The sequence below is a fragment of the Sycon ciliatum genome, chromosome 4, assembly GCF_964019385.1.
Source record: "Sycon ciliatum chromosome 4, ocSycCili1.1, whole genome shotgun sequence".
NCBI lineage: Eukaryota > Metazoa > Porifera > Calcarea > Leucosolenida > Sycettidae > Sycon > Sycon ciliatum.
Window position 1 is genome coordinate 4,550,278 of NC_088646.1, and position 15,000 is coordinate 4,565,277.

Consider the following 15,000-nt stretch of genomic DNA (forward strand, 5'->3'; position numbering starts at 1 on the left):
ATCTGACACTGGCGGTGTGGCAGGTCTGGATGAGGGCCCAGAAGACGTGAGAAGAGGGGAGAAAATAGGAGCAGGGACAGCAGATCTTGCATTCGAAGCAGACACAGCGTTGAGCTCTTCTTCATCCATAGAAAGGTCTTCGGGGTCAGAAACCCAATCTGTCGGTGAAAAAAAAACCATTACATCACCATCAATGCGAATACCCAACACATACCCACACGTGTTGTTGGTTTGACAGCATGTAACACGGTGGAGGACGTTTATCTAATACCATACCCACATGTGTACACACACATACCCCCCCCCCCCCCACACACACACAGACACAGACACACACACATACCCCCCCCCCCACACACACACACATGCACACACACACACATGCACACACACACATGCACACACACATGCCCCCCCCCCCCCCCCCACCCCCACACACACACACATTCCCTACAGACACCACCCCAGTGACAAGCTGCTGCTGCTGCAGGCAGAGTCATCCAGGACAATAAATCAGAATCTACAGCAGTTCAACTCACACTGATCCGAGTCACCCATACTGCTAGCAGACCTGCACGCACGGCATACAACCAGTATCAAACACAAGAAAACCAAAATGGAACCCAACGAACAAGAAACTGCACCTTAGAAAGCCTAAAAGCATGGTATCAGCGTCGGCAATGGAGTCCGACATATGGATCGACAACTTCCCAAGACTAAAGAACTCACAACCCGAGTGCACGAAGACAGCAAGCCATATAAGCATGGTCCTGCACAATGCATGCTATCGACACAGCACAACACTCAATTCCTACTGTTGCTCATTCGTCGTGTGCTAAATAAATTCGCACCGGAGCTGTTTAAGCCAGCACCAGCGGACTAAACGCTATAGATGAAGGGCACGACTGTACACAAGGTCCACAACTGAACTTGGCCCATAGAAGCAAGACTGAAATTTGCCGAGCAGGGCTCATCAACCATCGTCACCCAGATACATAGCGGCACCATGTGTGTGCACAAGACCATGACAAGGCATACCAACACTGCAACGTCAATGGAACTGCTAGCGTCACACCACTCCACCGTTCATGCATGCCAGCGCTACGCTACAACGTGTAGCAAGACGGGGCCCAGGGTGTGTGTGTGTGTGTGTGTGTGTGTGTGTGTGTGTGTGTGTGGTGTGTGTGTGTGTGCGCATGCGCGTGATCCCCGGTAGCCTAATCGGTAGGGCACTGTCCCGGCAAGACAGGGGTGCTGAGTCGGAATCCCGCCCGTGGGTCCTTCTCTTTAGCAACAAATGGACAACACCAGTACTCACCCGCGACTGGACGAGCGTAGCTTGGCCACGGCTGTGAATGCACTACGTCGGTGTTGATCCGTGCTGCCGGCACGTTTGTCGGCCATAACATCACGGCTAGCTATGGTACAGTCGCTATCACTAACAGGGCTCTGCTGCCCTTGCTCTCGTTGCCCGTCTGCACTGCACGGCGTTGCCGGACGCACGGTAACGGAGGGGATGTCTGAAGCGCGAGGCAAGGGAACGTCCGGACAGCGAGGCAAGGGAACGTCCGGACAGCGAGGCAAGGGAACGCCCGGACAGCGAGGCAACGGAACGTCCGGACAGCTATCCGAATCTGGTAAAAGATTGACACCGAGCGCCTCTGGGTCCTCCGTGATGAGAAAGGCAACATTAGCGTTCAGATCAGAGTGTTCTGGATCAGGATGGCCGTGTTCAAGCAGAGGACTCTTGCCTCTGTACGCGGCAGACGTCCTGTTGTCATCCTCGTCAACCTCCGGTATCATGGGTTCATCATGAAGACTACTGGAGGATATTGCGGCATGAGTTGAAGCAATCCGGCTATCATTTGCACGCCTCTCAACATCATCACCGTTGGGTGGAGACTCCGTCCTTGTGCCAGCTGTGGTGGCTTCTTGGCAAGGATCATCCGCCGTGCTACTAGCGTTTTTCTTGCCTTTCTTGCCCTGCTTCCGTCGTCTCTCTTCTCTCATCTGCCTTCTCAATACCCGTTTCTCCTTCCAGGCCGGGTAGTCTTTAAGCTCGAGACTTCGCCAGCCCTGCTTTTTCAACTGTGGCTGGCTCTGTGGGGAGGGCGATGCTGACGAGTCGCTCCCACCAACGGCGACAGCCACAGCTGTTGGCACTCTTGGCCGTCGCTTGCTTTGCTGCTGCGGCGCTGAGTTCGCGCCGGACACCTGGGCATTACCGCTGGCAGAGCCGCGATCCAGGGATACGTCGCCAAGTGAACGTGGTCCGTTTGCCGTGCAGAACGTTGCATAGTAGCGCACCGTGTCTGACATGACGGCAAATTTCACCGGGTCCAACTTCCGCCATGGCTTCTTCTTTAACACGTCCTGAGAAAGACAACAGAAAAGGCAACGGCGAGGAGACAAGAGCTATATTAGAACGGTGAATATTGAGAGAAAAGAGCAGTACGAGGCAGGTGGCCTAATTTCCTAATACAGTCAAACCTCTTTAGGACGAACACCAAGGGACCGGTGGTATTTGTTTGCAATAACGGGAGTTCTTCTTATCCGTATTTTGTACCCAGTGAATACACAGCAATCTATCCATTACAGTTATGAACACTAGTTCTTCTAAAGCGAAAGTTTGTCTTATCAGTGTTCTTCTAAACGAGGTTTCACTGTACTTTGAAATTCTCCATGAAGTCCAGATTGGAAGCTGAATGCTATCCGTGAGGCAATACGATTAATAATCGAATTGAACGAATGGAAAGAGATGACACACAGCATATACACAGCCGCACATTCATGAACACACTGATACGCTTCCGCTCCCACTGGAACTTCAGTGTCAGGTAACAGAACTAGTACTGTAGTAGATAACACCCAACATGCATAGCCCGTGGAGCTGGCCAGCAGGAGCATGGCTCCAATGCACACATCGAGACAGGCAAGACAGGCAAGACAGAGCTACAGAACAGAAACTACTAGTACAGGTTCTCTCAATCCACTATACTGTTAGTCTACACATTTTCAGCGCGTTCAAATTTCGGCCGCCGCCCGGGACTATAACACATTTCGGCCGCCCGGAACTATAACACATTTCGGCCGCATTACAATTTCGGCCTGTACTGCTGCCGCCTGTATACACTGTCACACTGAACCTTGCAAAACAAAATTTCGGCCAAAAATGCCCAGGCCGAAAATAGACGAAAATAAATATGCGCCGAACATTTGTTGACTTACAATACTTCGTATATGTCGTACACTGGCTTGACACATGAAATTACCAGTGCCACTCGCACGGAGGGGGTACATACTCTTTGTACGGGCATTCTGTGCTCAGCAAGTTCAAAGTACCACATATTTCGTTGACGAATACGTTTGTATTTACAGCAGGGAGTAGTAAAATGTTAACTATCCCCTGATTTAATTAAAGCACCTCCGCACAGAATGTCCAGTCACGCACAATGTTGATGAAAGAATTTTTGAAGATTTTTTTAATTTTCTCATGAAAGATAACTTGCATTCTGGAAAGTGTAAACAACACTGGTACTAGCACACGACGTGCTAAGCACGACCACTGCTTTTATAAACCTTAGTAGTAGTAAAGCACTTCAAACATAGCACACCATAGAAGTGATGGTACTAGTGAAGGAATACCTTTGCGTCTTGGACAGGTTGGAGACGCGGCGATCCACGGTGGAGCCACTCCGTGCGCGGAAAGTTGGGCTGGGCCTCAGTCAAACTGGTAACGACGTATTTGACCTGAAACCAGGATCACAACAGAGCAGAATAAATCAAGAAGAAACATAGCCACACACTATACCGTAATACTGGCGTGACTACTCTTCTATGAACATAGAACCCCAACCACTGGTATATGCTTGTATCCACACACATGAGCATGCTTCCACCCACACCCACACACACGTCCACCCAAGCACACCACCCCACACCCATACACAAACACCTAGCACCACCCACACAATCACTGACGTGCGTACACACACACACACACACACACACCATGTACCATATACGCCTGTCACGAGAAGCACGCAAATCTGCAAATGCACTCGACACCCACCCACACACAGACACACGTACACAGACACACATACACCTACACACACACACATGTAGGTACACCCACACGTACACACACAGACACCCACCCACACCCACACAACCACACATCCATACACAGCATGCATAGCATGGTAACTAAGGCTAAGTCTTAGTGGATGCAATGCTGTTGCTTATTATTATTATTATAAGCACGTCCGCGTAGTGGGCGAGTTTGCCCACCTCGCTTGTGCCAAACTGTGCCACGTGTCCGTACAAAATGAGAGAGGGGAGAACAAAACAAAGACAAAAACACAAAAGAGCAAAAAAAACAAAAAAAACAGGAAAGTAACGATGAAGGACAACATGAAGTTGCTTACCTCAACCAAACTACTGTCGATTCTAGTCACCCTTGACATTAGCCTGCCAAACAACACCAAGAACAATTACGGTTTTAGAAGTGGAATTAACATTATAGCATCAACCAATATAAATATTCTTCCAATCAAGTTTCCGGTGTCTATTTCTCCAAAAGGTGGACCATAACAAAGTTATTTTCATCCAGGTTTTGAGTGATATTATTATTATTATACGCATTCCCGCGGCGGCGTCAACCAAGCAGTTATGCTTGATCCAAAATCGGATTTGAAAAGGGCCAGAGATCGAATATGACTGTAGTATTCTTCTAACTCATTTTTTTATTTTTTGACATTAGCATTAACACATGTGTGTGCGTGCACCCACACAACCCCCCCCCCCACACACACACACACACACACAACACAACACACACACTCTCTCTCTCTCTCTCTCTCTCTCTCTCTCTCTCACACACACACACACACACACACACACACACACACACACACACACACACACACACACACACACACACACACACACACACACACACACACACACACGTGACACACACACACACATACACATACACACACACACGCACACACACACTCTCTGTCTGTCTGTCTGTCTCACACACACACACACACACACACACGCGCGCGTGCGCGCTCACATCTATAGCCAATGACTTTTAAAATTACTTACCAATCGCCATTCCACTCAGTTTTAAACTCCTGGCCTGGTTGGAACTCAATAAGTAGGTTCTGAAAACAATATGAAAACGGCAATGGAAGCACAAACGTGTTTGAGCATAGCTAACATGAAAAACGATAGTTTCTGGCAAGTCTGCTAAATACGTGAACAGCCAAGCACTGCACATGTGCTGGAATCAACTGTTCAAAGCTGCTATCAAACGGGATACATGTACATGTACCATAAAGAAGAAGAAGTTGGATCAGGAACAATGAAAAGCAGTTCCGGTAACCCATGCCCTGCGCCAGTGCGAGGGCCATTTCGACTGAAGAACAGTCCTCTCTTGTTGCCCCCCCCCCCCCCCGGCTTTATTTCTCTTTTGAACACAGATAAAGGACCATGAAATATAGGGTGTGCAATGAAAAAGTTTGTCCGGAAGATAACCACCCCCAGCAAAGCTGGCCATGGAAAGGGTGGCTCTTCACGCAGTTCATCTAGTAGTGATGTTTCCGGGGAACCATCTCCCCCGGCCCCAAGCGCTCACAAGCGTAGAGCTGAGAGGCCAACGGAGAGTCTCGCCCCAAGCGAAACTGACAATCCGTCCCAAACCCGACGAGCTGGAGCTGAGAAGTCAGCTCGCAAACCGCAGTCCAGCCTCACACCAGATCAAGCCCAGTGCGCCGGAGTGTTAAAAGTTACTGGCGATAGACATGCTGTAAGGCAGATCAAGGACCTCTTCGAGACGTTCCAAGGGCAGTTCCGATCAGAGTTCAAGACCATTATCGAAGAGACCCTGGGACAGCGACTGGAAAGCCTGGAAAAGAGGCTAGACGAGCAGCGCCAAGATATCAACCGCTTTTTTGCTTGTCAGCGGAGAACCGTAGGTTGAAGGCTGCAGTGGAAAAATGCAACGAAGATGTTGGAAAGACGAACAGTGGCGAAGTCCGCCATTGTTGAGATGAAGGAGACCTTTGCCGATATCACTGCCCGACATCCTGCCGTCAGCACCAATATTCCAAATTTCGTTGGAAACTCCCAGAGGATACACTTTGTGACCAAGTTGCGGAGGCCAGTGAACAGCAGAGCAGAGCAAACAACGTAATCCTTCGCGGCCTACAAGAGCTCCCATCAGAGAACCTGTCCGCCATAATTGGCACCCTCGCCCCGCAATTTGCTCCAAAGGACGTCAAATCTGCAGCCCGGCTTGGCCCCAGCCAGTCATCACGGCTACGGGACAAAAACATAACATCTGGCTCACCAGTGCGTCTCGTGCCAGTGGTGTTGTCCCCACATGGGAAGAATTTACTTCTACGCCACAAAACAACAGCACAATACAAGGGAGATAATGTGTACATCCAACACGATCCAACCCGAAAACAACGACGACGGAAGGAGTTAGTCCCGAAGTTTCGGGCTCTTCGAGACAAGGGTGTAAGATGCCACCTCTCCCGAGACAAAATTATCCATAATGGTGCACCACTGTCTTCTTGTCGTCCAGGACATTTCCTGACGGCAGAAGTTCCTGCAGACCTGGCGACAGTTTCTGACAGTGCCAGCGAATATTCTGATGACCTGCTGTCGTCGTCTGAGGAAGATGCTCTTGACGACGATGATGTTTCGGATGCCAGCTCTGATGGAACTCAAAATTCTGATGGCGAAGAGTGGATTCCTGACGTTGGAAACTTTTATTGATCTGAATTCGGTCTGGTCTTTTTTTTATACGAAAGCTTTGTCCATCTAAACCGATTTGCATACAGCTTGTACATAACACATCATAAACCGTTCTTGAGTTGCAGCAGTCAATCGAATACCACATTTTCCCACTGATTTAATTGTTTCATAAAGGGTTAATGTATGTAGCCTGTATAATAAATTACACGAAATAGAAGCACTCATGCATGCTCACGATTTAGACATATTAACGTTAACGGAGACATGGCTATCCGACAGTGTACCAGACATATGTATTACAGTACCTGGATACACCATGCATAGACTTGATCGGGACCCAAAGAGAGGAGGTGGTGTCAGCATATACTTACCGTATTATCTCTCAATATAAGCACGGTCCTTTATTTTTTCAATGTACCTCCGCCCCGTGCTATTATTGGAGACGTTCCTTTATTGGAGACTGTTCCATTATTATTTCAACCTCATTTCAGAGGCATGTTGCCATGCCAAATTTATATGTCAGACACACACATTTCAGGGTTTTTTCGCCGGTGCAGATAATGAATGTACACAGTGTGCTTATAATGGAGACTGAGCACTTTATTTTTTGAATGCTGCCCCAAGGTGTTCTATTATTGGAGACGTGCTATTATTGGAGACTGTGCTTATATTAGAGATAATACGGTAAGAGAAGACTTTGATAATCGAGCACTATTCATAGGAAAGAGAGGGACCCAGGAACTACAAGCTACGCTCTCATGTCTACTGACATCATCAGCTACTTGACAATCAGTTCATTCATCCTTGCCACCTTGGCTCTCCATCTGAGTAAATCTTTGAGCCATTCACAAAGTTTTTTTCTGAAATTTTATTCAAAAGTGAAAGAGAGACAAAAGAAAATAGAGAGGATGGTGCCCAAGAGATTTTTTAAAGGGGAATTGTTCAATTTTCATCTCCATATTAGAGAGGTTAAGATGCACGTTATTTCTGACGTGACGTGAAAGTTCAGGTCGCGTTATTAGGCTCGCGCGTCGAAAAACAACGCGAGTGACCTGCAGCTCACGTCGAAATTTGGAGTTTTACGCCAAATTTGACGTGAAATTGCGCGTCACGTCGGAAATAACGTGCATCTTAACCTCTCTATTACCCTACCTCAACTACAGAAATGAATAATCCCCCCCCCCCCCCTCCCTCCCTCCAAGAGCAAGGCATGATTCATCGGGAGAAGAAAAAAGAATAACTTCAGCACTTACAAGGCCTCGAACAATATCCCTGAAGTAGCTTTCCAAAAAGACTTTACTCGCAGTGTCACTATCATCATCTGGAACTGATGGCACAAAAAAAAGAAGAAGAAGAAGAAGAAAGGTGCAGAGCAAAGTGAATATACAATGCAATCTCAGGTTCTTCTATCATATTACTGCAAGACGCCCGATGCATTCACATGCGATGGGCATTCCGGCAACAGGCTCTCAGCTGCACCAAATATTGGCAAAGTTATCTATTTGGTGCAGCTGAGAGCCTGTTGCCGGAATGGCGGTATTTTCAAGTGCAAGAAATACGCTGCAATGGAGTTTGGGAATTCTGAAGAAACACGATGACATTACTTTTAAAAAAGAAAAAGAAATGACCATAGGTTTACATGTTATCCGCGGTTGTCCAACACTGACGATTATAAGCAAGATATTGGTGAGTCATTATTGTGCTAAGGGGCCGTCCGTAAATATCGATGTTTTTTTAGAGACGATATCTGTTCATATCTCCCCAGACCCCCTCTCCCCTAATACGAACATGCATACATTTATGCAGTGGACCGATATTTTTTATACTGTATTGAACGGTTTGTTTGTACAGGTAGGTACGTACATAATACCAAGAGTTCATAACCCCCAAGAGTGTGCAACGGGCATAGACCCAGCGCTCGGCGAAATTCCTTCATTACGTCATGCGCAGCTTGTCATCCGAGGTAAATTTGGGTTCTTTGCGATTTCTGGAAACTATACCCTGAACCACTCCTTACTCAAGGCTGTAGCCTACGGGCGAACAAAACACAATTTGCCATGGTGGAGGATTGAAAACAAATCCCATAATGATGACGTCACATGTGATCAGAGAGCAAGAGAAGCATAGCATAGTCCGCACAATCACGGGCCAAGGCTCAACGGGACACCCTAGCCTCCACGACAGCCAGGGAGGCACAGCCATCCATTGGAGGCTGCCAAACTCGGCGAGCCCCACGCAGACACATGACACTCGAACGCAGCCTAGACTTTTCGAAGCTTTTTTTTAAAGACATTTCGGACGTACATGTACAATTACAAGTCGTACTTTCTCAAAAACAAACTCTTTCTCCGAGAATCCATGGATATCGCGACAGGAAGAAGTGAGGACGCTGTTAAAAAATATTGGATTGCCCTCGAGGACAATCATTCTGATAGCTGTGCAACTCAGCCGAAAAATGCTCCTTCGACGTATTCTCAACTGAGTTCCTCAATCACTTGAAATCATCTTCGAGGAAAGCACCGGAAATATGCCGAGGGCCCTGGGAAGAAATTGTTCTGGAAGAGACTGACTGCACTGGCGAAAGAAGAAGGTGATGAAGAGGCACCATTGGCATTGCATCGAAAAAATTAATACTGAGTAGTTTTGTCTTTGGATCGTGTGCTTTGTTTTACTTCTAGTAATTCTTGAGGCTCAGACCAGAATCGCAGTTTAGGCAGTTTACCCTGAGGAAGCATCCTGGTTTGACTGTACATTTTAGAAGAATTCATCGGCGTGACTCATCGCACTGCACCAAAAATGACGCAATGAAGGAATTCCGCCGAGCGGGCTTCCATACACAGACTGATCAGGAGTTGCACACTCTTGGGGGTTATGAACTCTTGATAATACGTGCACTAGTGGTTAGTAATGCTTCGTTGGGTGAAAACTTTAAAACGCAGAATTGAGACCTCCAGAAACGGGGTTCGACTTATAACCGGGGTCGACTTACAACCGGTAAAATACGGTACATAAAAATAGCGTATGTGAAGATCGATATTTTTTCCGCCAAAAACAACGAACAGCGCCACCCCCCATACGAACGAATATCGTCTCTAAAAAAACATTGTGATTTCCACTGGAGTACATCAACGAGTGTGATGAGCAGGGCGTTGAGATTGACAGTGAAGCTTTCACTTACGAGGCCAACCCTGTTCCAGGCCAGGTGGATACTGTAGCACAGCAGCAGCGCAAGGAGATTGGTGCCACTGCGAGAGACATTGCCGCTGATTGTCTGTACAAAGGCATACCTATCCCAGAAAACGTGAGACGGTACGATAATCACCTTTCTGCTGTAATCGACTGGGTTTTGCGTCTTGTAGTTGGATTAGTCGTACGTGACTACGAGGCCGCGCGCAGGTTCAAGGGTCGTCAACTGCTTCTCCGTGCATGTTTCCAGGAGAAGGAGGACGATGGCCGTGCAGAGTCTGAAAGCAGTGAAAGTGGAAGACGTGGTCAATCTGGAGTGCGAGGAAGAGCTACCTCCGTCCCCGTGGCAAACCGTGGTGGAAGATCGCGTGCCGCCAGTAAGTGCACCAGTACGAGGTCCAGGACAGCTAGGTCCCGTTCCCCTTTCAATAGACCTAGGTCTGGCAGCGACCTTGGAGAAGCGGAGGGAGAAGAAGGAGAAGATTAAGCGCCCTCCGAAACCTGACACTGTGATCTACGGTGGATTGTATGACAATCTTCCGTGGAGCACTACAGGCCCAAAATCCAAGACCTCGTTTGGAGTCGCGTTGATGCCACTGGATCCTGAGCGCAGGGAGAATGAAGTTCGCGTGACCCAAAAGCAACTTGAAAAAGGTGTATTGTTCTACTCCTCCTGTGCTAAACCGTCTGTGTACAACCTGGCTGCTAGCCCCGATCTGGCATGGAAAGAATTGGCCCATTGCACAGACCACGATCTCAACCTCATCGAGGCGGATTCTTACCCCAAGCTACGGGCATTGGCCCTGTGCGATCGCGTGGCCGGCTGTTCTCACCCTGGGCACGTGATCGTGGAAGACCATACCAAGGATTGGGCCGATCGCGTATACAACCTGTTGGACACGTGCAGCCTGGAGAAGTGGATGAACATCGCCACCAAGATGTGCGGCGTGATGGAAGACGAGGTGATGTCGGCAAATCACATCGCGGAAGGTCTGGCAAGCTGCGGGTTTCCAACGATGCAAGAGATAATGGCAGAGCTGTACGGAGGGCCTCCGCCTCCAGAACTACTGACTGGACAGCAACGATACATCTTCGTCACGCCCAAGATTGCCGCGCAATTCTTGCTACACCGATCTTCGGAGAACGAAGAGTTCAAGACTCCATCGCGTGCGCCGTGGTTAACCCCAAGTATCTTGTGTGCGGGGTGGAAACAGCGCCAAAAACTGGAGGATTGCACCTGCAAGTCTTCGTACAATTTGAGTCGCGCCTACGGTTTGCGTCTGCTCGCACGTGCTTTCAGTTTAATGACCGGTACACACTGACACCCTGAGAGCTCATCGACAGGCGCTACCAGCTCGCTTACGTGCAAGACGGCAGCTAGCAGATGCTATACACCGTATGCTCGACAATAACCAGGCTGTCAAGAGCCAGAGTAATGCAGAGACGCTAGGACTGCTACAGACAGCTACATCACTACTACGGCAAGACCAGTACAGCGACATGTACGACAAAGCAGACAACTTCGCTAAAAGTGGACACCCTCTGGTACTCAACACATGCCATACTCACCCGCACCGGATGCGCGTACAAATCGCCGACAACGTGCAAGTTGTGTTCGCTGAAGAGAACACGCACACTTCAACACAAGGGTTCCCAGAGGGCTCGCTGAATGAATATCAAGTAGCACAAGCGCAGACCATCAGCGGCCTAACAGGCGACGTGACTTTGCCCGGCCAGAATACACCGGAGCAGCACACAGCATGGCAAACTCAAATGGCATGCGCAAAGGTCACCCCGCATCTGAAGGATGACACCAGCAGCGGCCTCCAAACGCTGGCTATGAGACAGCAACAAGTTGCGCCCATCCAGAATCTTGAGCGCATCCAAACAAACGAGCTGTACTTGGCCAGTCGACCAGCGAAGAGAAAGTATGTCCAGGGATCAGTGTCCTCAGATCCGCTAGCAGATATCTTCTCATCTGTGGCCGGCATTGCAACACAAGTCCTCCCATTTCTATTTGTTCGCGCTACAGGACAGAAGGTGTCCCTGAAAGGTGTGAAGCGCTTTGACCATCCGCACCCTGTGGCAGAAAACTACGGTTATGAGAGTCTCACTGCTATGATCAAAGATGGGGCAGGACTACTCTCTATGGATATCGAGGCCGCAACCTCTGATGTCTCAGTTGTGCCAAACGACAACTATGATCCAGCATTCAGCGAGCTCCCAGAGGAAATTGCCCAGGCCTTTGAGACGCCCGAGCCCAATCAAGCATACCTGCAACCCACGGTCGCCGCAGTACAACAGAAAGATCCCACGAAGCCGGACTTCGCAAATGTAAGCGTGGCACAAAGAAGCGGCGCAATGGAGATCCCGAAAGACGACCCCACACCGCAGGTCGCTCGTGCAGCCGTTGGGTTCATGAAAGTAGCAGATCTGAAGCAAGACGACACACTATTCTACAGCGAGCAGAACAACAGCTTCATTAGCAACCAGATCACTGATGATCTACCCCGCACAGGAGGACAGATGGGACAATTAGATAAGCTCTTGCTGGAACATTTGCTCTCCCCCTTTCTAGCCCTGTCTAGCCTTGTCTTGCTCGCCTTGCTTGGTCTTTGTCTTGCTTGCCTGACATTATTCTATACGAACCTCTGAGATTCCTTGTCGTTGTCAACTAATACTTGACCCGATCGTCTAATTGTGACTGTGCCGGTCTCAACATGCAAGCACCGTCGCCGCCGTCGCCGCGGACGCCCGTACTTCCATCTCCACCACCGACGCCCGGACTAATCAGGCCGGCACGATTGGACGCCGCGCGTCGCCACCTTATTATACAACCGCGCCCTCCATCGGCAGAGGAACTGATAACGGCTATTCGCCAGCGCCTGAATATCCGCACTTACCGACCACCGCTCCGACGACCACGCCCGCCTCCTCGACAACGACCACGCCCACAGCCTCGACAACGACCACGAACGATACGCCCGACGATACGCCCGACGAGACACCGATACTTCGACGCCGACGTTCTGCCACCGCACCGCCTTATTATGCCGACCATGCCCCGCCACGCACCGTACCGTCACTGGACTGGCCCTCCACCCAATCGTCGTCCTCGTTATGTGTTTCCTCGTCGGTGTTGGGACCGTGTGACAAGAACCGATCAGCGCCGCCTCCAACTGGAACTTATGTTCCTATTATTGGTGTGTACGACGACTACAACAGGTTCAACCCGTTCAAGGACAACGAGACCCTCATTATCACCGGAACATGGATGGATAAGGAGATCCAGTTTGAGCTAGCTACCCCCACAGAGATCATTGATGGCACTGACAACAAAGGTATCGACCCGGCCGATTTCAGCGTGGATTATGCCAATCTCATCCTGGGAGAGGTGGCTTCAGGTGGCGCCAAAATCAATGTTGCATTCTTCAAAAGTAACATTGGATTCGCACTTGACAGCACCAAGTATCACCCGAGCCGGGACCTTGAGATCCGCATTTTCCGGCCAGAAGCCTCAACTCCAAAGCTGAAGCCGAATGTGTTTGTCTGCTGCTCCACCACAAGCGGGGATGATACACGCGAAGGTCGCATCCTGTACTCCGGTCATCTAGAGTGGCCGAAGGATAATATGCCCGGTCAGGAGTACAAGGCGCTCACTATACCAGCCCTTGGAGAGAGCATCACTCTTCCCAACCCATGGCCAGACAAGTGGACAGACGTGGACTCCGTAGAATTGTGGGTTGCGGACGGCCCCTAACTGTTGCATGTTGTCCCTCACCAATGCCTTGCTTATAACTGTCAGTGTTGGACAACTGCGGATAACTTGTAAACGTATGGTCATTTCTTTTTAATTTAAATCCTTGGCTCCCCATCCGAGATTTTAAAAGCACATTATTATAATCATTATTCACTCACACTGCTTCTGAACCAATGGATGCACATTGGATTGGTGGACATATCGAGCCAGGCCATCATCAAAGAATATCAGAAAGCTGAACGGGACACGAAGAAGAGAAAACCGAGAAAAAGAAGACGTAAAGGCACAGAATACCGCCATGTCTTCCGTCACAGATTTGCCAATCAACACCGCCAATCCCCCGTGTGCGTGTAAAAAGCAAATGTGTCTTTGTCGTCACAATGAAGAAAGTGTTGTCGTCGGCATGCATACATCGTAGATCTGTGGAAGCGTGCAACGCGCCAACACGCGAAGTGGCGATCTCATGTGTTGAGTTTTGTTCGAAGTTTCTGGCAGCCAAAGCTGTCTTTGGTGGTATTTTATGGAGAAAAAAAATGCACCAGTCAATATTGCCCACAGCTAAAACGACACTCCAAAGAGCGCGAGAAATGGAGAGATGCTCCAGTAAGTCTCATTCTGGTGATAATCACTCAATTTATCCTCGGATGCATTGCACGTCTCACACTCCCTGAGCACTTTGAGCTCAAGAAGCGACGGGACAGGGCGACCGTAACTTTAAACAAAAGCAGTATACTTCAGGCTTTGTCACACTGTCACAGGGCATCTTCCCAGTAATGAGGTATGGAATTGCTTTGAGTCTTGGATGAAAAATCTAAAAACACGTCCGAAAAAAATAGAAAGCAACATGTGCAGTGGATATCCCAGGGACCGGTGTAAGGTACACTACATACATTGTACATGTACAGGGGACGATATGCCCGCTTGCCGCGTTGTACAGCACTAGCTGAGTTGCTTCGTTGTGACGACAAAGACACATATTCAGGGCAAGTAAAACGTGACGCCACGCCGTAATCCCGGACAATTCAGACAACTCGGTTTGAAGTTTTGAAGGACTTGCTGTCACCCCAGAAGGAAACGAAATTCACCGTTGTGACCAGCAGGCCAAAAATTACAAAGTAAGCCTCCCCCCTCCCCTCCCCCCCCCCCCCTCCCCGTGGAGTCAGTTTACAAGCAATTTGGAAGCACCGCTGCATAAACACAATACATGTGCTACAAAGTCTACAATAGAAATAGAATTCATCAGTACAAACTCTTGCAACTCCCACCCGACCACCACA

The 15,000-nt window shown here is 49.0% G+C and overlaps 1 protein-coding gene across 1 annotated transcript in view; it reads right to left on the reverse strand.

Moving 5' to 3' along the window:
* LOC135814025 (uncharacterized) overlaps window positions 1-15,000 on the reverse strand; it is a 51,575-nt gene that overhangs the window by 15,811 nt on the left and 20,764 nt on the right. Inside the window, exons 11-18 of the mRNA XM_065327069.1 lie at window positions 13,882-13,958; window positions 8,031-8,104; window positions 5,119-5,177; window positions 4,431-4,473; window positions 3,646-3,750; window positions 1,319-2,373; window positions 540-571; window positions 1-158 (exon numbers count right to left, since the gene is read on the reverse strand). The exon at window positions 1-158 is cut by the window's left edge and continues 519 nt beyond it. Of these exons, the coding sequence (XP_065183141.1) occupies window positions 1-158; window positions 540-571; window positions 1,319-2,373; window positions 3,646-3,750; window positions 4,431-4,473; window positions 5,119-5,177; window positions 8,031-8,104; window positions 13,882-13,958 (1,603 nt within the window). The remainder of the gene's footprint in view (window positions 159-539; window positions 572-1,318; window positions 2,374-3,645; window positions 3,751-4,430; window positions 4,474-5,118; window positions 5,178-8,030; window positions 8,105-13,881; window positions 13,959-15,000) is intronic.